At 47.2% G+C, this 24,401-nt stretch overlaps 1 protein-coding gene across 1 annotated transcript in view; it reads left to right on the top strand.

Moving 5' to 3' along the window:
• The window catches only part of STYXL2 (serine/threonine/tyrosine interacting like 2), a 30,267-nt gene that overhangs the window by 2,987 nt on the left and 2,879 nt on the right, over positions 1-24,401 (top strand). Inside the window, 4 exon segments of the mRNA XM_019423475.2 lie at positions 11,425-11,519; positions 14,826-15,057; positions 17,746-17,963; positions 23,944-24,401. Coding sequence (XP_019279020.2) covers positions 11,425-11,519; positions 14,826-15,057; positions 17,746-17,963; positions 23,944-24,401 — 1,003 coding nt within the window.

Genomic DNA, 24,401 nt, shown 5'->3' with positions numbered 1-24,401 from the left:
AGTATTATCAGACTCAGTTTTTTTTTTTTAAAAACCTACCTACTGTTTACTAGAGACCCACCTTAAAAACAGAGAGATATGCAACGATTAACAAAGGATAGAAAACTTACACTACCCCGTTCAGTTACAATTGCTCACACCTTCAAAACCTAGTGGTGTCAGAACCGTTTTTAATGTTCACAATCAGGAACCTGGACGAGACACAGTGGTGTGGCTTTTCTTCACTCCAAGATGTCTAGGGCTCGGCTGGAAAGACTTGAAGGTCCAAGAGGACTTGAGGCTGAGGGAGACTCGGCCGCTGAGGGCTGGTATCATCGTGGCATCTTCGCACGTCTGACACATCATCCGGGGCCTTAGGGGGGCTGTAGGCTAGAGCACCTGACGTGGTCTTGTCACATGTCTCTCCATGCGAGCCAGTTTGGGCTTCTCATAGCCTGGTGACTGAATTCCAAGGGTTGGCATTCAAGAAAGCAAGACAGAAGTGCACTGATGCTCATGACTAGCCTCAGAAATCATACAAAGGACTACAGGGGCTCAAAAGGAGGCAACGTGAATTCTGCTACCACTGCAGGAGTAAAGAGAACGAGCCAGATGGGAAACGCTGGGGCCACCTTTGGAAAACACAAATTGCCACAGTCACCGACACTAACTAAAGCCAGTTACTGATACCAGACAGGGAAGACTAAGGTGGACGTAACCAGAGACAAAGAAGGATGTTTCACAATGACCAAAGGTGTGGTTCACCAGGAAGATATCATCATTTAAGATTTCGATGATCGAATAATGTAGCCTTAAAACATATACAGCCAAAAATTGACAGAACTAAAGACAAAAATAAAACCCACAATCTTAGTCAAATGGAAACATTTTTTAAAAACAACCTCAGCAACTGTTATAGTATGAGCCCCCCCGTGCCAAATCATTAAGAATATAGGAAGTTTCGGGGCGTCTGGGTGCCTTAGTCGGTTAAACGTCTGACTCTTGATTTTGGCTCAGGTCGTGATCTCATGGTTCATGGGATCAAGCCCCACGTGGGGCTCTGTGCTGACGGCGAGGGGACTGCTTGGGATTCTCTCCCTCCCCCTCTCTCTGCTCCTCCCCTGCTCATGTGCTCTCTTTCTCTCTCTCTCAAAAATAAATATTGAAAAAAAAAAGAATATAGGAAGTTTAAACAAAATGATAAACAATGTTTGGCATTAGCAGAACGTGTACCCAAGAAGTGAAGGATATACATTATCACATGCACATGAAACATTTACCAAAATAGATCATATGCTGGGCCATACGTGTATCAACAAATTTTTAATGCTTGAAATCGTACAAAATATGTTATTTGACCTTGGGAGAATTCAGCTAGAAATCGATAAACACAGAAATATATCATAGAAATTCTGAGTTAAACCGCAACTCAATACTGCTACATATCCACCAGACTATCTAAAATCAAAACCTGGTGATAGCAAATATTAATGAGGATGGGAGGCAATCAGAACTCCATCCGTAACTAGGAAGAGAGGAAACTAGCACAACCACTTGGAAAACTCTTTCATAATATCTACTAAAGCTAAGCATATGTTTAGTCCTGTAACCCAGCAGGCTCACTGCTGATACATACCTAACAGAAATAAGTACACCGGGAGAGAAGTCCTGGAATGTTTTAGCAGCTAACAGTCATTAAGGGTATAGAATGTGCAAATAACAGGATGAACTGTCCAATTAACCGTAGGCTGGATATATAAAGTCTGGTGTATGTATATATTTTTAGATACTGCCCTAGGGAATAAATATTTTTACTACGTGCTTATCACGTTAGTCATTGAGCTTCTCGGATTATTGGTTGGGGCACGCAAACGGTGAGCACTGGCTGTGAAGGTGAAAAGTGGGTCACCATCAGGGGAGGTGGGAGACAGGCAAGGCCAATCGTGTTGCTTGCACAGTTTCACATGAAGTTAGCCTGCCACGCACAGGACAAAAGCATCTGTTTATAAGAGAAGAAGTTCCAGTGGTATTCAATCCTTACTCCTTCCTGCTGCCAGTCCCCGTCCTGGGCAAAAACAGGCTCAGCCTGCAAGTCCCCCTTACACGGAACCGGCTGAGCTTCCTGCAAGCATGGTCCCACATACAGAGCTCATTTTCTCCAGGTTCTCGGTGACTCCTGCCGAATCCTGTCGGTTTTGATGCTTTTCTTGGTTTGTATAGATTCCTTAGCAATTGGTTTTTGAAGCTGACCCCAAATTGGCTATAGCCCTTTTCAGAGATTGTCAAGGGAGGCAAACACAGCGACACTTCGTGGGCCATCTCTTCCTATAATAATCGTCATAAAACCTGAGGTATAAACTATTACAGCTCCACTGGCTTTTGAGTTATCATTCAGTCAATCCCACTGCATTACAGAACCAGGCCTAAACCAGCCCAGATGAATGAGTCTAAGTACCTTTAAAAAAGAAAAGACAATCCACAGACTAGAAGAAAAATGTGCAAATCACATATCTGATAAAGAACGTGTATCCAGAAAATATGTTTAAAAACCTCCCCAAACCCAATAAAAAAGAAACGAACACCCGAATTAAAAAAAGGACAAGAGATGGGAATGCAAGCTGGTGCAGCCACTCTGGAAAACAGTATGGAGGTTCCTCAAAAAGCTAAAAATAGAACTACCCTACAACCCTGGAATTGCGCTACCAAGCATTTATCCACGGGATGCAGGTGTGCTGTTTCGAAGGGGCACATGCACCCCCATGTTTACAGCAGCACTATCGACAATAGCCAAAGGATGGAAAGAGCCCGAATGTCCATCGATGGATGAATGGATAAAGAAAATGTGGTATATATATATACAATGGAGTATTACTCGGCAATCAAAAAGAATGAAACCTTGCCATTTGCAACTACGTGGATGGAACTGGAGGGTATTATGCTAAGTGAAATTAGTCAGAGAAAGACAAAAATCATATGACTTCATTCATATGAGGACTTGAAGAGACAAAACAGATGAACATGAGGGAAGGGAAACAAAAATAATATAAAAACAGGGAGGGGGACAAAACAGAAGAGACTCATAAATATGGAGAACAAACTGAGGGTTACTGGAGGGGTTGTGGGAGAGGAGATGAGCTAAATGGGTCAGGGGCACTAAGGAATCTACTCCTGAAATCATTGTTGCACTAGATGCTAACTAATTTGGATGTAAATTCTAAAAAATGAAAAATAAAATTTAAAAAAATGGACAAAAGATTTGAACAGATACTTCACCAAAGAAGATACGTGAAATGCAAACGAGCACATGAAAAGATCCTCAAAATCCTTAGTCATTAGGGAAATGCAAATTAAAACCACAAGGACATACCATTCCATACCTATTAGAATATGTAAAATTAAAAAGATCGACCATACTAAATATTGGTGAGAATGTGGAAGGCCCAGTCCCGCTGCTGGTGGGAATGTAAAATGGTACAACCATTTTATAAACTTTTTAAAAAAGTTAAACGTACACCTGCTTAAACATATACCTACACCTGTATGATCTAGTCATTCTCCTCCTGGGTATTTACTCACAAGAAATAAAAGCCTGTGTCCCTGCAAAGACTTGTACATGAATGTCCAGAGCAACTGTATGCATAAGAGCCGGAAACAACCCAAATGTCCATCAACCAGTGAATGGGTAAATGCACGGGGGTGGATTTACACACTGGAATACTATTCAGCAGTGAAAAGGAATGAATTATCGATTCATACAACCACATGGATGAATCTCAACATAATTATGCCAAATGAGAGCAGTCAGACAAGAAAGGGCACATACCACGTGATTCAATTTATAGAAAATTCCAGAAAATGCAAATGACTCTCTATAGTGACAGAAAGCAGATCAGCGGTGGCCTGGGGAGTCGGGCAGGGGGAGGGCGGAGGGAGGGCGGAGGGAGGGCTTCCAAGGGGCCTAAGGAAACTTGGGGGATGATAGATACGTTCACAGTCCTGATTGTGGTGATGGCTCCACGTATGTCAAATGTTAACCAATCACACATTTTAAGTATGTGCCATTTGTATAACAATTATATACCTCAAAAAGCTGTGCTATGAAAGGGGACATAAAACTCTCTTCCGGGAGGCAGCGTAGTGCTATGGAAAGAACTTAAATGGTATAACCGAGGCCAAAGTTGAAGTCAGGTCTGCTCTCCCACTTAGTAGCCATGAGAGCGTCCATAAATTACTTACTCATAAAATTGGAATAGCTGGTTTGCCCAGTGGTGGAAATTAAATGATATAACGTATGTTGTTTGTAATATACATGTAATATATGACACACATTGTTGTAACATAGAAAGGCACATTAGGTATTGATAAATGGTGGTTCTTTCCTTTTCCTTCCAGAGAAAGATATCTGACAGTAACTAACGATGTCAAGGAACTTGTATCTAACCAGAGACCCACCCACCTTCGTTAAAATGGCACATGTCTCTCGTGCTGTCAGCAAATACTGTATTCTAAGCAGCTGATCGTCACCGTTGCTTTTGGTCTCCATCCTGAATAGTCCTCCCTGTACTTAATTAGTGACTGAAATTCCATCCTTCTTGCTTTATCTTTTTTTTTTAACATTTATTGATTTTTTATTTAAATGTTTAATGTTTATTTATTTTCGAGAGAGAGAGCGAGCGAGCACGAGTGGGGGAGGGGCAGAGAGCGAGAGAGACCCAGAATGTGAAGCAGGCTTCAGGCTCCGAGCTGTCAGCACAGAGCCTGACACGGGGCTCGAACCCACGAACCGTAAGATCATGACCTGAGCTGAAGTCGGACGCTTAACCCACTGAATCACCCAGGCGCCCGCTGCTGTATCTCTTCAGTGAAAGGCTTGAGTCTTTTTAAGACTAAATATGTACGGAGTCAGCAAATAGCCCACCAGCCACTCTTGGTCCTGGTTTCCTACGGCTACTGTAACCAATGACCACAAACTGAGTTGCCTAAACACAACACGGATACGTTCTCCTGTAGTTTCAGAGGCCGGAAGTGTGAAATCAAGGTGTTGGCAGGGCCGCTGTCCCTCCGAGGGCTTTAGGGAGGACTCCTTCCTTGCCTCTCCCACCTCCTGGCGGCTCCAGGAGTTTCTTGGCTGTGGCCGTGTCCTCGCAACCTCAGCCTCCACCTTCGCATGCTTCCTCTTCTCTCTCTTCTCTGTGCGTCCTTCTTAAGGACATTTGCCATTGGACTTAGGGCTCACCCTAATCCAGGATGATCTCACCTCCAGATCCCTAACTGAATTACATCTGCGGAGATCATTTTTCCAAATAAAACTGTATTCACAGGCTCTGGGGGGCATGTCTTTCTGGGATACCACCATTCAACTCACCGCTGCCCTAGCTCCAGCCCCTGGGAGACGAAACCGTACTGTGCCCTGTGCAACCCGGACAGGAACTTGCAAAGCCTACCCAGTGCTGCAGGCAGCCACTGCCTGTCAACCAGAGCGCGTTCAGGGGTGACGTCTGCTTGCTGTCCCGGCAGGGAGTCTTGACATTTCCAGCCTCGTCAGTAAATTTCATCCCGGGGTGAACTAAGAACCTGAGAAAGATGTGTAGACAGTGGATAGGGCTTGTCAGATCTTCGTTTTTGCCTGACTGGAGGCACTGACCTCAAACGCCTTAAATTCAAACCCGCCTCTGTGAATCATTCTCTCTGGAAGAAAGCCTTCAGCTAGAGATTCAGCCATCTCCCAGTGAGACAAATTTCCCTAGGTAATTTATGAGTTAACACTACAAGTTAAAACCTCCTGTCCAGTGGGGGGACTTGGTGGGGCCTCGCCCGTTTCCATAATCTCCATCAGACCCCCCCACTTACCCAATGAGCACAGTCTAAGACGTCAGCGTGCTTCTGCCGCAAACCAAGCTGTAGACGGGCCCTCCCCTCCCTAGTAAGGAGACTGCCGCCCCCCAACTCTCTAGGTGGTCTGGAGCCCACGTCTGCCTCTCCTCTTCCTCCTTGGCTACGACCAATTTTCTCTTCCTTTCCAAATGAAGGATCAGACTTCTTTAGCCTTCTCCTGTCCTGATTTGGAGAGCGTTTTTCTGTTTTCCTTCATTTCTTTCCAAGTCAAAATTCACTTCTTGCTTCGGCGTTTTGGACCTGAATTTTTCAAGCCTTTGCGCTTTCTAGAACTCCTTGATGATCTCCTCAGACCGTCTCTCGTGACAGCATTTTCCTCTCCACCTTCAGCTAAGTCCCTTAACGATGCTGTGCCAACCTTCCCTACAGCGAGGTCTCTGTGCCTGGTAGTGACAGGTGGGACAGGAGCTGGGGACATGGAGTGTCAGGGCTGTGTGTCCTTGGGAAATGGCTACTCCTAATTACCCTTTCTCTTTTATATTTCTTTTTCCGTGAAGATTTTTCCAGCTTTCACAAACCTTGCTGGAAGCAGCTGGCCATAAATCCGTTTGCTTAAGATTACTGACTTCTCTCCTTCTCTGGAGCCTGAACTTTGCCTGTGTGGTCACTTTCTCTGAAGTGAATGAACACTGTTCCTTCTTTGCAAAAGCCACATCAAGATAGACACCCCCTCCTGGGCCTCTGCCTCCATTTCATTCCCAAGGGACTCCTTGAGGGGGGGGCTTCCTCCCCCCTCCCTTCCTCCCTCCCCCCTTCCTCCCTCCCTTCCTTCCTTTCTCCCTTCCTCCCTCCTCCCTTCCTTCCTCCTTCTCTTCCTTCCTTTCTCCCTCTCTTCCTTCCTCCCTCCCTCCCTTTCCCTCTCTTCCTTCCTCCCTACCTCCCTCTCTTCCTCCCTTCCTTCCTCCCTCCCCCCTTCCTTCCTCCCTCTCTTCCTTCCTTCCTTCCTCCCTCTCTTCCCTCTTCCCTCCTCCCTTCCCCCCTCTCTTCCTCCCTACTTCCTCCCTTTCTCCCTCCCCCCTTCTTTCCTCCCCCCTCCCTTCTTCTCTTCCTTCCTTCCTCCCTTTCTCCCTTCCTTCCTTCCTTCCTTCCTCTCTTCCCTCCTCCCTCCTCCCTTCCTCCCTCTCTTCCTCCCTCCCCCTTCCTTCCTCCCTCTCTTCCTTCCTTCTCCCTCCCTTCGTCTCTTCCTTCCTTCCTCCCTTTCTCCCTTCCTTCCTTCCTTCCTTCCTCCCTCCTCCCTTCCTCCCTCTCTTCCTCCCTCCCCCCTTCCTTCCTCCCTCTCTTCCTTCCTTCCTCCCTCCCTCTCTCCCTTCCTTTCTTCCTTCCTCCTTTCCTACCTCCTTCTCTTCCTTCCTCCCTTTGTCCCTCCCCCTTCCTTTCTCCCTTCCTTCCTTCCTTCCTTCCTCCCTCTCTTCCTTCCTCCCTCCCCCCTTCCTTCCTCCCTGTCTTCCTTCCTTCCTTCCTTCCTTCCTTCCTTCCTTCCTCCCTCCCTCTCTTCCCTCCTCCCTCCCCCCTTCCTCCCTATCTTCCTTCCTCCCTACTTCCTCCCTTTCTCCCTTCCCCCTTCTTTCCTCCCCCCTCCCTTCGTCTCTTCCTTCCTTCCTTCCTTCCTTCCTTCCTTCCTTCCTTCCTTCCTTTTTCAGATGCTGGGCAGGACCCATTGAATTGATTTTATGAAACATAATGGGCACAGTCTGTAATTTTGAAAAACACAGGTCTAAAGAAAACTGCACCAGTCTCCTGCTCTTGGTTAGGAAGTCCATCAAATTCTGCTTTATTGTTTCTCTTCCAAATCACCCTCAAGGCTTTTTAGCTGCTGCTCTGTGATCCTGTGATGAGGTGTGTATCGATCCTAGATTCTCTCCTTCCCTGCCTGTCTTTTCGAGCAGCCAGCCTTGCTGCTTTCCAATCAGGGTGTAAGTGTCATTTCACTCTGTCTCAGATCTGCGGGCGGAGGCACAGACGTGGTCATAAATCACAGCCTCCCCGGCCACCATCTCACTGACCTTGCAAATATGAACAGGGCCCGTTGTTCAGGTCTCGCTTCTCTTTCTCCTTTTTCCTCCCTGCAGTCCTGCTTCTCCACGGAAAATGAGAGAACTGCTTCTCAATGCCTAAACTTTGTTCTCCACTTAGGTCCTTTGGGGTCCCACTCCTCACTTGACTTAGTAAACTGCGTCTGTGACACAACAGTTTAGGACCGTTAGGTTTACACGTCCTTTTCTCTTAGCAGATGACTCATAATTTACATCCTATCCTCAACACTAGATAATGCTGAGCTCAGTTTACTGTGGTTCACCTGCTTGCCTCAGCAGCCAAGAACAGACACATCACGGGGCTGGGGGAAGAATCTGTTCTTTACCCCCCTCCTTTCTCAACCATGAAGCCGCCAACTCCTGAAAAGTGTACTGGGTAGAGTCTCCCAGAGTCTCAGACTCACTGACCTGTTAGCTGCCTCTCAATCTTGACCACCCACAAGAGGGGAGGATGCTCTCACCCATTTCCATTTTCAGATTTGAATTTCAAATTCTCCCCTATCAAACCCACAGCCTCAGAGTTCAGGTCCATTTAGGACAGATGCTCAGTTCCCTGTATTTGTCGTGGAAACCAAATCCACACGACGACCTGGCGTCTGTGTTGTTTAGGGAAAACGGCGTGATCGTGGGCTTCGCGGAGAGTTCCGGGCGGGAATCCTGGGGACACTGCCGGGTGAGTCCCTGGCCAGCCTTTCCACACAGCTGCCAGGTGAGGGCTCCTCCTGTGTCCCTTTTCAGTTTGTGCCCATTGTTTAGAAAACCCATTACAGGAGTGAGAAAACCTCTTCAGAGCGCAGAGCACAGGGAAAACCACCCTGAGGGAGAAAAGAGGTGCGGGGCCAGGAGAAAGCCCCTCTCATCCCGCAGCAACACAAGGGTTCTCTGCTCATTACCTGGTCAGGGTTTTGCTGTGATTTCCCCCCCAAACCTCGTTTGACGTAATACTGACCCTTAATAAACAAAATGGTTATTTTACTAATACTAGTATGACTAATATTGCTTACAAACGAAAGAATAAAACTCCCTTAGTAAATATTGTTTGTTTATTTATGGGGATGTGACTCCCATTTCTATACAAGTTGAGGCTCTGACCCTAGTTTTATGAAGTGTTGCTATTTGAAAACTGAGACTGCCCTGAAACCTGGGCCCACGATGTCCACAGGGAGACGGGCTTCTGCAAAGTCCCATCGCACGAGGAAACTGGGTGAGGAAGGGAGGCCAAAAGATTAGCCTCCCAACAGCCCAAGGGAAACCAGCGCAAGCTGAAGCTGGAAAGGAGAAAGAGGCCAGAGATGGAAGGGCCTGGAGGCCACTGGGTTTGCTCCCCAAGGTGGTGTGCGGGCACCTTGCCCAGTACCTGGCCAATTCCGTCCATTCATCCATCCGTCCGTCTGTTCATCCATCTGTCCACCCACCCTTCACTCAGTGTGATCTGTCTGTCTGATCACCTTCACTGGTCTGGAGCTACAGGGGCCGAAGAAAGGACCTAATGTGTGCCTTTACAGACCTCACACCTGCCCCCACCAGGTGTTTTATTCTTTTCTACCTTCACCAAACCACGGGACGTCTCCAGTTCATCCAAGGATCGTATCCCACACACCTCACCTTTAATCCACCCCCACTCTCCAGTCACGCTTACTTAAAAATGCATCTTCTGGAGTGCTGGGAGTGCCAGGGGAGTGTCATTCTTGGTGCAAGAATGGGAATCCCTCAGGAATTACCAACGACAGTGCCCACTGTGCTGTCCCTTATGCTGCATGGGCAGGTCTAGCCCCATCCTGGGTAGAGTCGTAGGCTACTCCTTTGTTTTGGCAAAGCGATTTCCTCCTCCGTAGGCTTTCTAGCCCTGAGCACACCATTCTCCAAGGCGGTGACCCTAATGTGGATTTCTATGAGAAAATTGTCCTGCTAATCGATTCGGCTACACTTACCTTCACTCGAGTTAGCTCCGGTCAGTTCAACTGGACTCACTGCAACTCAGAACAGGATGGCCCTATGTTTGCATCATAGCCCTGCCTCTTATTGACTGCCGTGGGGGAATTTCATTAGCCTATCTGGGCCCCAGTTTCCTTACTTAAAATAAACAGAAATGATAATACCTGCTGCGTGGGAGTTTCGCCAGGATGAAACTCATAAAGGAGCCCCAAAATGGTATCCATTCGCAACACAACGAATGAAAATAGACCAAAGAGCATCCCTGGGAAGTTTCTAAATACTGAAAACCAAAAAAAAAAAAAAAAAAAAAAAAAAAAGATCCTATCAGTTTCCATAAAGATAAAATAAGTCAATTTGCAAGGATCGGGAAACACACTGACTTCAGACTTTGTAAAAGCAAAAAGACAGTAGAACAGAGGTTCCAATTCTGGGTAAGTCGGCAAACACACCCGCCACGGTCCCATGGATTGCCTTTATAAAACCTGAACAGAAGGATACAGCAACGGTTCAGGGACTCTGGAAAGTAAATAGTAGCAGGCAGGTTGAGGAAGATAGAATTCAAAGTACAACCAAACCAGCAATATGAGTATCATTTTTTCCCTCTGGAATACCCAGTTGTGACTGGAGGCAATGGAAACAGTAGCCTGGGGTGCCTAAAAATGGAATATTACCCGGCAGTAAGAAGGAACAAATTATTGATTATTGCAATAGAATAGATTACTCATAGATGCCTTGTACGAAGTGCAATAAGCCAGATACAAAAGACTATGATATGATTCAACTTATATAACATTCTGGGAAAAAGCCACACCGTAGGGACAGAAAACAGATCATCGATTTTACAGGGGATGAGGTTCAGGGAGGGGCTGAACATAAAGGGGCAGCATAAGGGATACTGCGTCCTACCCTTGTTTCTGCCCGTAATTCGCCGCGTTCCTCAGATCCTTTTTGACATCTCTGCTGAATTATTTCTGGAAAAATTGCCTTGACATTTACCTAAGTTACTTTATTGCATCCCTGGTCTCAGGCTGAACCTTGATTGCTTATATTGAGAATCAGGACTGTGCATTTGAGCACACCTTCGGATTTCCCCATGCCAGCCCTTTATTGTGAGCCCGTTCTCTTTCAAACAGGGGAAAGATGTGGGGCATGGAGGGAACGGTGGCCGTCTGCCCAGCCCGCCAAGCCAGCAGCACCTTGGTTAGGGCCATGCTATGGTATTGACAACAGAGGAACGGGGGCGAGAGGGAAAAAATGAGCAGCACTACAGCCAAGGATGGGAACCCAGTAGAGAAGGTGAGGCCACATCAGGCCCAACCACAGACACTATTCCGTCCACAGCCTGGACTACCTCGTCGTTAAACGCTAGCTCACACAGGTGTCAGCTCCGGTCTGAACACAGGTGGCGACAGCGTCACGGTGTTCTGCATTCTCGGGCTCCCTACACTGAGGAAGGCATTCCCTTCATCTCTCGTTGCTTTGCACTATGCCTGAAGTCAGATCCAGGGGTCTTGTCTAGTCAGAGCGGCTCCCGTTCAGATGCCGCCCAGAACCTTCTCACACAGATGTCCTCTTCTCTCAGGTACTCCATGGTCTCAGATGCAGAAACAGAAAGCATTTTCATGGAACCCATTCACCTGTCTTCAGCTGTTGCAGCTAAACAGATCATCAATGAAGGTAATGCCATCAGAAGGCGGTTGGGAGCAGGGAGAGTCCGCGACTCATCTGGGGACCCTCGGAAGGGGCCCCGTGAAACATGTCAGTGTGCTTCCCAGGTGCTGCCTGTCACATTAAGAGGAACAGATCCGAGGAGGCATTTCTGCCAACACAAGTCACTATCCACCTTCATGAGACGGAGGTGGAAATTATTATGTATCAGGGTGAATGAATAACTCTGTCGAGTCAACAGCCGGGGAGGCATTTCCAGTCTGCTCCTATGGCCTCCCATTCAGTTCTTTCAGTTAATCTCAGGGGTCCTGGGGTGGCTTATGCTAGAGACACAGACCTGAAAGCCCAAGAAATGACCAGAAGCACCCAGAGAGTTCTGTTCAAAGGGATATCCAGATTTAGATCTGCATTTCCACTAGTGCCTGGAAATGGTTTTCAATCTGAAATATATATAAGGAGGAGGTAGGGAAAGGTGGGGAGGGGAGAAATGTTAATATGCACACAACAGAAAATATACTCATCCTGATTGGATGGGTTTTTTTTTTTCCTAATCAATTTAAAAAAAATGTTTTTAACGTTTATTTATTTTTGAGAGACAGCATGAGCAGGGGAGGTCAGAGAGAGAGGAGGACACGGAATCCGAAACAGGCTCTGGGCCCCGAGCTGTCAACACAGAGCCTGACGCGGGGCTCAAACCCACAAACCTTGAGATCACGACCCGAGCCGAAGTCAGACGCTCAACCGACTGAGCCACCCAGGCGCCCCTCTAATCCATTTTGAGCAAATTTCTTTTCTTCTTCCTTTGTCTTGGGTGTCTCTGTCACTGCTGGTGGGATGTCGCTAACGACACAGGGCCCTGCTGGGCTTTGGGCTTAATCCAACATCCACTCGATGGTGGCCACAATCCGGTCCCCGGCCATTGGTCGTGAGAACTGTGCATGCTGCTTGCTCTATATAATCCCGGGTCTTTGTCAGTTCTGGGCTCTTTGGGTCCCCACAGGGTCCCTGAGGACGCCTAGATCTCCTGTTCACCTCGCGAGGAGCCAGAAATTCCATTTGCCTGTGCTTGCGATCTGGGCACCGTGGGAGGCCCCATCTTTTTAAGGAACGCTCAAGTTTTTTCTATTTCACCACCCTACCTGGGGTCTCTGTTCCCTTGCTCCAGGCAGACCAAAGTGGCTTCACCCAGCGTCCAGATCTCTCTAAATTGCCACAGGGACCACCCTCAGTCCGGAAGTTTTGTTTTTTGTTTCCTCCTGTGTGTTTGGGAACTTCCCTCACCTTCCAGCCTGCATCATCCCTGCTCTGTGTTTCACTCTCTGGACCCCCCCCCCCTCCATGCCTGAGTTCTTGCTAAGCGAAAATCCAGCTTTAGGAGTTGTGAGAAAACCATTTCCCCTCTTGAAAACTTCACTGTCAAGCCTATAGAATGCTATGGACACGTCTACAGGACGTTGAACACGTAGGTTGAAATCTAAAGCCTTTCTTCGATTCTAGGGTTTAGCTACTCTCCTCTTGTCTGGGGCAGTAAGCTTACAGTTCCTCGATCTTAGTGGCGGAAGGGCGGTAGGGGAAGAAACAGTATATGACAGAGAAAGGAAAAACGTACCAAGTCATATTCCAAGCCATCGCCCTGCTCACCAGTGATCAGAGGGATAAAAATGATTGTTGAAGAATCCTTCATTCTCATGAAAGTCTGCATATGCGTTCTTCTGAAGAAACCTTAGATTGCAGAAATAAATGGGAGAAATTGATGCAGGGCGAGGGGGTGGAGTTGAAACAGGCCGAGGGGTGGGCCACAGACCTACTGTAAGCAGGAGCCACCAGCAGGAATGAGGGACTGGGACATTTGTTCCACTGGAAAGGGAAATATCAAGACAGCGACCTGCTATATAAAGAGCTGAGGAAGACAATGCTGTATGTATATTTTCATGAAGCATCAGGGAGTTTTATTTTTTACATGTAGTAAAGGAGAGCCATCTCAGTTAGGGGAGGAAAGGAGAGGGGCTTTTACATTTGCTAAGTAAGATCCCAGGAGAGCCAGGGGAGACTGAGTGGTAGAGAAAATAGGAATGATTCATCTATTTTTAAACAAAATAAAGCTCTGGGATTGCAGGGGTTTTCTTCTTTCTGCTTTTGAAACGGAGATCAGAGAACATTTAGAGCTGAGATCTGACGCAGGGATATGGGGGCCCATCGGGTGGTGCGGGAAAGGGAAGAGAGAGAGAGAGAAGGGCTTTAGGGAAAGGGAGTGCTAGAACCCAGAACTCCCAGGACCCGCAGACGCTGAGCAGCAAGCCCCGTGTACTGTTTTTCCCGTGAAGGGCTGGGCCTCGTCTATGTGCCACACGTGGCTGTGCTCTCACGTGAAAGCCACACGTGGCTTTCACCCATCAGGGAAAGCGATGGCCAACACAGGCAACACGCCTTTCTTACTTTTCTTCCATCTCTAGTCAGGATTTTTGGCTCCTAAGTGGCAGGAAAGGATTCGCCCCCCCACCCCCACCCCACTATTCTTGCAGACTTTCTCAGAGAAAGAAATATCTGACTCTCCCCCCCAGATTTGATCAATTGAGAACAAAAATATTAGGAGCAGGAGAGAGAGGCTCGCTCGAGAGGTGGGTGAATGGATTTTGAACTCATCTGAATCTGAGTTTTTCTGAGCTGTTGGCAGAAAGGCCCTGAGCGCTGTTTTGGGACTGGCATTGGAGTTCCTGGCAAAACCTTTGCCACCTGTTGGGAAGCTGGGAGGCTGAGACTCACAGGCGCTCGGACGCCAGTGGGAAGAAGCAGACAACGCGTGAAATAAATTAATTAAACGTGTATGGGAAAGTGATCGCACGTGAAGTCTAAAGTTTTACTTTTCCCAAGATTACTTGCCTTACGTATGTAAAGGAGTCAAACTAATAAAGTGACTTACGTTATGAAAGAGTGTCATTTATTCATTTGGTAAATGATTCCACCCTGTATGGAGCACCGTGGGAACTGTAAGTGTGAATCAGACATATACCAGGTACTTAAGGACCTTGGTCTAAGAAGTTGCCAGCCAGCTTGAGAAAAATACAGGAAGGAGTAAAGAAAACCAGTGTCCCTTCACCTATACCAATCTACCTCTGCTGCTGCTGGCCCTGACCACAAGTGTCCAGGCCAGTGCAGGTCCCCTCCCCACCCCGGGCCTTCATTAAGTCCTTCCTGGCATTTGAGCTCATGTCCAGAGTCCTGGCAGCAGACTGGCCAAGAGTGGATTCTCCTGAGGAACAGGGAGCGTCATGGTGCTCTTGACTCTTTGACGAGAGTGCTGCCTTTCCCTTCTAGAATTCAAGCCGCGGGGGATCAGAGCCGAGGCAGAGTGTCCAGGCATGCTGGAGTCGGCCGAACACCTGCTGGTGGAGGACCTGTACAACCGTGTTAGGGAGAAGATGGACGACAGCAGCCTATACAACACCCCCTGCATCCTGGATCTGCAGCGGGCCTTGGTCCAAGACCGCCAGGAGACCCCCTGGAATGAGGCGGATGAGGTCTGGCCCAATATCTTCATAGCAGAGAAGTGAGTCTGACTGCGGGGAGGTCACGACCCTTTGTCCTACCCTTCTGGACAGTGCCCGAGAGCGATGAAACTCCCCCATGTTCGGCAAAGGCCCCAATAACTCCATCAGCAAGTTGATGTTGCCTGATGGGATATTTGGAGCCAGTGATGATACTGATTTTTGTATGTATTGCCAACCACTGAAACATTTCACAAGAGGACAAAGAGGTTACAAATTACATATATATATATGATATACATATATCATATATATATAGTATGATACATATATAGTATGATATATATATATAGTATATATAGTATATACTATATAGTGTATATATAGTATATATAGTATATACTATATAGTGTATATATAGTATATATAGTATATACTATATAGTGTATATATAGTATATATAGTATATAGTATATAGTATATATATAGTATATATAGTATATAGTATATAGTATATATATAGTATATATACTATATATAGTATATAGTATATATATAGTATATATACTATATATATAGTATATATATATCATATATATAGTATGATATATATAGTGTATATATATATATATATACTAGTATATATAGTATTGATATATATATAGTATATAGTATATATAGTATATATATATATATATATCAATACTATATATATATATATAGTATAGTATAGTATAGTATATACAGTATAGTATATATATAGGATATATATAGTATATATATATAGTATATAGTATATATAGTATATATATAGTATACTATATATAGTATATATACTATATGTATAGTATAGTATATATAGTATACTATATATCGTATATATAGTATGATATATATATAGTATGATATATAAAGTATGATATATATATTATGATACATATATAGTATGATATATATATAGTATATATATAGTATGATATATATAATATGATATATATATAGTATGATACATATATAGTATGATATATATATATAGTATGATATATATAGTATGATACATATAGTATGATACATATATAGTATGATATATATATAGTATATATATAGTATGATATATATGATATGATATATATATAGTATGATATGTATATAGTATGATATGTATATAGTATGATATATATGTAGTATGATATATATAGTATGATATATATAGTATGTGTATAGTATGATATATATAGTATGATACATATATAGTATGATATATATAGTATGATATATATAATATGATATATATATAGTATGATACATATATAGTATGATACATATATAGTATGATATATATAGTATGATATGTATGTAGTATGATATATATGTAGTATGATATGTATATAGTATGATATATGTATAGTATGATATATATGTATATATATAGTATGATGCTAAATTACAAATTATATATACAGTATGATGCTACCTGAGCAATATATAGGTGTGTATGTGTATGCGCTTTTGCATAAGTAACAAATTCGAAACAAATGAGATAAAAGCGTAACCATCTAGGCGATGGTTCTACCACTGATGTTTATTTTCTTTAGGTTTCTTTTGAACCGGACGGATTTCCTAAGGAAACACCACTTGTTTTTATAATCAGAAAAAAATGTTATTTTTTTAAGTTTATGAGTGGTTTCCCAAACAAAACCCAAAGCAGTTCCTTCAGGATCTTCTTGCCAGTGCGTAATTGGCACCAACAGGCTAGTTTGTGAAACTAATTCTCCCAGTGTAAATACTCAGATACGCAGAAGCAAAGGAGGCAATTTGGGGCCCCCGTGGCAGGCAGAAGGGAGGATAAGTTTGGACTGTGGGTCTTGAGTACTCCCCCGGAAGTAGTCTGTCGCCTAGAACCTGATTCTCAGAGCTGGACACCAAGTCCTGAGCGATCTCCAGCTAGCTCTGCAGACCCAGAAACATTCACATCATGCTCACCAGGGACCCAGACACCTCCAGATAGCCCCAGGCTTCTGCTCCTTCTCTGGCAACCCTGTCTTCACTGATTCATTGCAGCAAAAAGAGCTCTGAACTAGAAACCAGAAACACCTGCCCTTGTTTGGTCCTTTTTCATTTCAGTCTTGGGAAGTCAAAAAAGCTGTCAGATTCACTTTCCGAATCTTCGAATGGGAATAAAAAGAGTTGCCCTGTCTACCTCTTAAGTTTAGTACTAGGGATACAATAAGATGATGCATGTGAAAGGACTTTGAAAAAGTGAAGCACACCAGGTTTGATTACTACTTTTGTCTGCCACTTTTGTGTCTTTTTTTTTTTTTAAGTTTTATTTATTTAAGTCATCTCTACACCCCACATGGGGCTCGAACCCACGACCCGGAGATCAAGAGTTGCCCACCCCTCCGACTGAGCCAGCCAGGCTCCCCTGCCACTTTTGTGTCTTGATGAATGTCCATTCCCAAGGCAGAGGGTTTTTAGACCAGGGATCTGTGGACCAAAGATTTCCTTACACATCAGTCTTGTTCCCTTCATCCTGCCCTCCCCTGCCCGGCTCCCTGTGCCTTCTCTCTCTGGCCCCTGCTTATGACTGTATTTGCAGTGAGCCAGGGACACATCTGGCAGCACAGAGGGCACTCACCGAGCTATGGCCTTCCCGAGCCAGCCGAAGCAGGCTGTGGGTCTCAGTGGCGGAGCACCTTTCCTTTCTAGCTCTGACTCTGGCAAACATGTCTCTGCCTCTTTCCCCCCAGGAGTGTAGCTGTGAACAAGGCGAGGCTGAAGAGGCTGGGAATTACTCACATCCTCAACGCCGCTCATGGCACCGGCGTCTACACTGGGCCCGAATTCTACACTGGCCTGGAGATTCAGTACCTGGGTGTGGAGGTGGACGACTTTCCCGAGGTGGACATCTCCCAGCATTTCCGGAAGGCCGCCGAGTTCATCGATGAAGCCCTGCTGACCTATAGAGGTGAGGGGGGAGGGGGGAGTCTGCCTGCTCCAGGCTGCTCGAATTAATTCCGCAAGGGGGAGAAGCAACCAGGAGAGCTCATGGAAACCTCTGGGTTATCTGTCGTGTCTGGAGGCGATCTGTCTTAAGATTTTTGTCTCATTCTAAGGAGAGGGGAAAGGAAAGGATGATCATGCACCTTATCAGTAATGACTGAGGGCCTAACAGGTGCCGGGCGCTGTCGTAGGTGCGGTGGTGGAAGATGCAGACAAGGGTCCTGGCCTTTGAATCTCACACAGTGGTGATGGCAGAGAAGATTACAAAGAAAAATGTCCGTGACAAGCGTGAGGCAGAGAGACTAAGCAGGACCATGTGTTGGAGTGACCGGCCAGCTCCTTGGGGAGGCTGGTTGAGAGGTCCTCTCTGAGAAGGGGCCATTTTACCCTGAGTGACAAGAAGGAGCTGGCCACAGAGAAGTCAGAAGAAGAGCATTCCCGGCCAGGGGAAAGTGCTAGCACAAAGCTCCAAAAGTGGGGTAAGCGGGGCGCGTTCAGGATCACAGGCCAGAGCGGATCGGCGTGGCGGGGAAGGGTCAGAGTGGCAGAGTGGCAGGGGCCCCGACACGCAGCTGACCGCCAAGGTGAGGGAGTGGAAAAGCGCCTTGATCTGATCTGCGTTTTAGAAACCTCGCTCTCTGGGCTTGGGAGACCCCAGCGGTGGGAGCCGGCAGAGTGGATAGGACGCTTCAGTGCGGACGGGCCCGCAACCCATGCCGCGGGGGCGGCTGGGAGTGTCACAAACCTGGGCTTGAGGCCAGGCTTTGCTATGCTCTCTATTCCATGGGACCTTGGGCGGTTCCCTTCTCCAGCAGAGCCTCAGTTTCCCTTGTGTATAGCACAGAGACAAAGAGACCTAATCGTCCTAAAATTGCTGTGAGGAGTAAAATTTTATTTATTTATTTTTTTAATTTTTTTTTTTAACGTTTATTTATTTTTGAGACAGAGAGAGACAGAGCATGAATGGGGGAGGGTCACAGAGAGAGAGAGACACAGAATCTGAAACAAGCTCCAGGCTCTGAGCTGTCAGCACAGAGCCCGACGCGGGGCTCGAACTCACGGACTGCGAGATCATGACCTGAGCCGAAGTCGGACGCTTAACCAACCGAGCCACCCAGGCGCCCCAGGAGTAAAATTTTAAAACGCACATAAGAGTTGCAAATAAATATGTTATGTATATATGTATATTTATAAATAGGTATCTATACATAGAATGTTTTTATATACGTATAAATTTTTATTAAAGTGAAATTTATGAGGGCACCTGGCTGGCCCAGTCAGTTAAGCTCTGACTTCTGCTCAGGTCAGGAGCTCCCGGTTCATGAGTTCGAGCCCCACCATCGGCTCTGGGCTGACGGCTCAGAGCCCGGAGCCTGCTTCGGATTCTGTGTCTCCTTCTCTCTCTCTGCTCCTCCCCGGCTCACGCTCTGTCTCTCAACAGTAAATAAACGTTAAAAAAGTGAAATTTATCAATTTTACATATATATATTACATACGTATGTATATATATGAAACGGTTTTCTCCTTTTTTTCAATGCTTTAAAAAAAACAACTTCTTTTTAAAAATGTATTCCTTCTGACCAATGTGATCTGAGCGTGTGTCCAAATGCCAGCGGGGAGAGGATTTCTTGGGCTGCTTGTCGCGCGCAGCGCCCTGGCGACTCCAGCGGGCGGCGCAGTGGAGATCGTGTAGACGCGGCCTCGGGCGGCGGGCCTGGAGCAGCCCCTAGGGCCGGTGACTATCAGCGGAGCAGACGCGCAGCCCCAGAAGTGGGGCGACAGCGGGAGCCAGAGGGCGGGAGAAGCTGCCGGGCGCGTAGAGGGGGGGCCTGGGCGGACCGGAGCTGCGCCACCTGGGTGTCGTCAGGGCTTCGAGGAAGTGGGCGGCGCTGTGGGCTGCCCTGTGGCCCGAGCGGTGCGCAGGGTGCCTGGCCCAGGCGCTGGGGACACCTGGGGGAGCCCCGTCACCATCAGGGGCCCGAGCCGGCACACCTGACCCCTGCTCTCCCATTCAGCCCGCCGCGTCCCTTCCCCCTCCCCGCCCGCCCGCACCCCTGCCGGACAGGGAGAGGACCTTATCCTTACCGGGGTTGCCTCTGGGGTGGTTCCTCCTCCCGTCAGGGCCCTGACGGTTGTCACCATCCCTAGAAGTCGCCCCTGAGCCTTAGTTTCTGTGATTGCCTCCAAGATGCTTGGGAGACAGCGCTTAAGGAAGAAAGCGAACACCGGGCTGGGTGCTTCATGTAATAATCACAGTGCCCACAGCCGGAGGATGTTGCTTACATTTTACAAATGGGAAATTGAGACCCACGGAAGGTTTAGCGACTTTGCCGCTGTGTAATAATCAAGATTAGTATCTTGGTTGCTGGTATGTAGGACCCGTCTCAAACTACCTAACCATCGCCAAAGGCATTAATTACAATACAAGCACCAATCCAAAGAGGAGAATGTGGCCCCAGGATCATCTGGAACAAGGACTGGACAATCTCAGGACTCTTGGTTTCCATCTTCTCTTTTTTTCCGTACCTCAGACAGCAAGGCCGCCCGCAGGCCTGGGCACAGACTGGCTAACTTCCGGCCTCAGTCCCATTTCCAAAGTTCCCTGAGAGAGAAAATTTGCCTGGCAGACTCTGGTCCTTTGTCCACCCTGAATTCTATCCAAGGTGGCAAAGGTGGGGAGGGTGGTTTCCGGGCAAGTCCTTCTTGGTTTTCTCAGGTATGGAGAGAGGGAAAGTTCTGAGGCGAACGAGAATTATGAATCGGAAGAATACAGCACACAAGCCTGCCATGTAAAGGCATACTGAGAAGGGGGAGAGAACTCACTCAAGCCCAGTGCTCTCTCCACCCTTCAAACTTTTACAGCAGAGAGAGCACGTCGTGATGCAACCTCCCTCCCGCAGCGGCCCTGCTGCTAATCAAAATGGAGGCTGCAAATTAGAAAAAGACCACCTCCCTCCAGCTGTCTTACAGCTGGAAAGTTTTCATCATAACCAATCTACTTTGACTTCAATGCGAAAGGTGCCCCTTGGAGTTGTGTAGAGCACAGTCTATACAGTGCTAGTGTGACCTTGAACCTAACAGAAAATGGACAATCCTGTCACCCAGGGTCTGACCCTTAGGCTCTCCCTTCTTCCAGAGGCTGCCGCTGAGGCTCCATGGAGGCATCCCAGGGTGCCAGGCACACATTCCACAGCATGGAAAAGCATGGCCCACCCAACTTTGTCTCTGCCAGACTGAGTCTAAGAGGCATTTGATGTCCCTATGAGGAAGCCTGGCTGGTTGTGCCTGAAGCGTCCTGATGTGAGCTGGCCTGGTAACTCCTTCAAAGGAAGGAAGGAGGACTTTGGTGCCAGCAGCAGCAAATGGTGGCCTGGGCAGCCAGTTAAAGGGAGGTTGTTGGTGGGGGCGCCTGGGTGGCTCAGTGGGTTAAGCGTCCGACTTCGGCTCAGGTCATGATCTCACGGTTCGCGGGTTCGAGCCCCGCGTCAGACTCTGTGCTGACAGCTTGGAGCCTGGAGCCTGCTTGGGATTCTGTGTCGCCCTCTCTCTCTGCCACAACCCCACTCACTCTCTCTTTCTCTCTCTCTCTCTCTCTCAAGAACAAACAAAACGTTAAAAAATTTTTAAAAAATTCTTGAGAGAAAGAGAGACAGAGCGTGAGTGGGGGAGGAACAGAGCAGGAGAGGGACGCAGAATCCAAAGCAGGCTCCGGGCTCCAAGCTGTCAGCACAGAGCCCGACGTGGGGCTCGAACTCACAAGCCGTGAGACCATGACCTGAGCCGAAGTCAGATGCTCAACCGACGGCGCCACCCAGGAGCCCCTTAAAAGTTTTTCTTAAATAAAATAAAAAAAATAAAGGGAGGTCCTTGGCGAGAGACAGCTGAGCCTGGAGCTGGGGTGGGAGGAGATGAGAGAGTGAATCTGTAGATGCACCTTAAGCAGCTCTGATTCTGCCCACTTGCCTCCCTCTAGTGACTGCTGGCCTTTGGCAATAATGCCTTTCAGCATCACTGGGCCTCAGGTCCCTTTTAGTCTTGCCTTGGTCTCCCACCTCCTGTGTGACAGATACGGTCTTAACTGATGCAAAGACGTACTAATAAAAGTCATCCCCCGCCCATCCTATATCGTTAGCTAGTACTCTTCACCGACTGGACAAACATCCCCAAAGACTGCTGGTAAATAGATTGATGACAGCCTGGACTGTCAATGGCTCCAGGCTGCACTGTAAACAGCCATTAGAATAAAGGCACAGAAGGCGTGTTTGTCACGTTTATGAAGGATACAAAGCAGAAAGCAAGGCTAGGGGATAATTGATCTATTGAATGCTAGGGTCAAGGCTTGGTAAAAGTGTTGGTTAGCTTATAAGAACCGGTTATATCTACCAAATACACGAATAGGAATTTGTAAAGTTAGCCTTATGTTTTAAGAATGCTACAAAAAAAGTTTTTTAAAAAAAGCTTTACAGGTTTCAGTTGATATAAAATAATCTGAGTTCATTTGGGGACATAGCCATGCACACTGCAAGCTTAAATGGCATCCGTGAAGGCTCGATGCCCAGAATGAGAGTGGAGAGAGGCCCACTCTGCTCTGTGTGGGCCAGTCCAAACCTGAAATACATGTGCTACATCCTTTTTTCTTTTTTTAATGTTTATTTTTGAGAGAGAGAGAGAAACAGAGCACGAGTAGAAGAGGGGCAGAGAGAGGGAGACACAGAATCTGAAGCAGGCTCCAGGCTCGGAGCTGTCAACACAGAGCCCGACGCGGGGCTCGAACCCACGAACTGGGAGATCATGACCTGAGCCGAAGTCGGACTCTTAACCGACTGAGCCACCCAGGCGCCCCTATCTGCTCCATCCTGACACAGACTCTTAAGAAAAAAACTGATAAAGTTTCATTTGCAAGGTTGGTTAGTATAGTAATGGGACACGAAAAGGTGTCTGAATAATGACTGAAAAACCTAGAATCGCCAGGAAAAGAAAAAAATTAATGAAGAATATGATAGTGATCTTCTTAAGTAGTTTTTGTATGAAAGCCCCTGTTCATATAGATGTGTTCCTTATTGACCTGGGTGCCCATTACAGGAAGGTATACTTTGCCGTAACATGTGAAAGAAGTTTCAAAAGAGTAGATTGATCTAAATATGGAGTGAAGGATGTGTGTGTGTGTGTGTGTGTGTGTGTGTGTACGCAGGATACTGAGCTCCCTGTCACAGAAGGATCCAGTCTCCACTGGATGATGAATGACCCAGCCTCAGGGATTCTGTAAAGGGAATTCTCAAGTGTCTGTTATGTCTGTGGTGCTTTCCCACGCTGAGACTCCATGTGTCTGTGATTCTTCACCTTAGCTGCATTTCTTTTCTACTTTCTCCCCACTTCCCCTACCCTTTTTTTTTAATGTTATTTATTTATTTTGAGAGACAGAGAGCGCATGCGAGAGCATGCACAGGGGGAGGGGCACAGAGAGAGGGAGAGAGAGAATCCCAAGCTGCTTCCTCGCCATCAGCACAGAGCCCATCATGACCTGAGCCGAAATCAAGAGTCAGACGCTTAACTGACGGAGCCACCCAGGCGCCCCCCACCCCAACTCTTTTATTTCTCCTCCCTCCGATGCTCGGCTTGGCCAGAAGAAAGTAGTCGTGCACTCCAGTGTTTCAAAAGCGGGGAGTGCTGGTTAGTTCCCTTTCCCTCCTTCTCTCTGCCCTTGTTCAGACAGTGCAGAAAATGCTTACACGAGCGCAGGCGGCCTCCCTGCCCTCTCAGACATCTGTGATCTGGGGCAGCGATGCTCGTCCCTCACGGGACTTGAGCGCAGATGAATGCCGGGGGCAAGCAAATGTATTAAATCCAGCACATCTAAACAGTTCTTTTTAACAGTGCTCTAAAAAAAAAAAAACCTATAAGGCAGCCACTGTGGTTACATTAGTATCTCTTGTGGTTTCTTTCAGGGAAAGTCCTGGTCAGTAGCGAGATGGGCATCAGCCGGTCAGCAGTGCTGGTGGTGGCCTACCTGATGATTTTCCACAACATGGCCATCCTGGAGGCCCTGATGACTGTGCGTCAGAAGCGGGCCATCTACCCCAACGACGGCTTCCTGAAGCAGCTCCGGGAGCTCAATGAGAAGCTGATGGAGGAGAGAGAAGAAGACTCCGGCCAGGAAGGGGGGACGGATGAGGCTGAGGAGGGCGAGGACGCGGGGAGCAGCAGCAGGGCCAGGGTGGGCGCCCTCACGGTGGAGGAGGAGGACGACACCCCCAGCCACCTGAGCGGCTCCTCCCTGGGGAAGGCCAGCCAGGCCTCCAAGCCCCTCACCCTCATTGACGACGACGAGGAGGAGAAGCTGTATGAGGAGTGGAGGAAGGCGCGGGGCCTCCCCACAGCCAAGGCCCCCCCGGGGGGACACGGC

Source organism: Panthera pardus, unplaced genomic scaffold (assembly GCF_024362965.1).
Source record: "Panthera pardus isolate Hobbes unplaced genomic scaffold, ASM2436296v1 HiC_scaffold_21, whole genome shotgun sequence".
Lineage (NCBI taxonomy): Eukaryota > Metazoa > Chordata > Mammalia > Carnivora > Felidae > Panthera > Panthera pardus.
The sequence above is the reverse complement of the archived record's forward strand: the minus strand, read 5'-3'. Positions and strand labels throughout refer to the sequence as shown.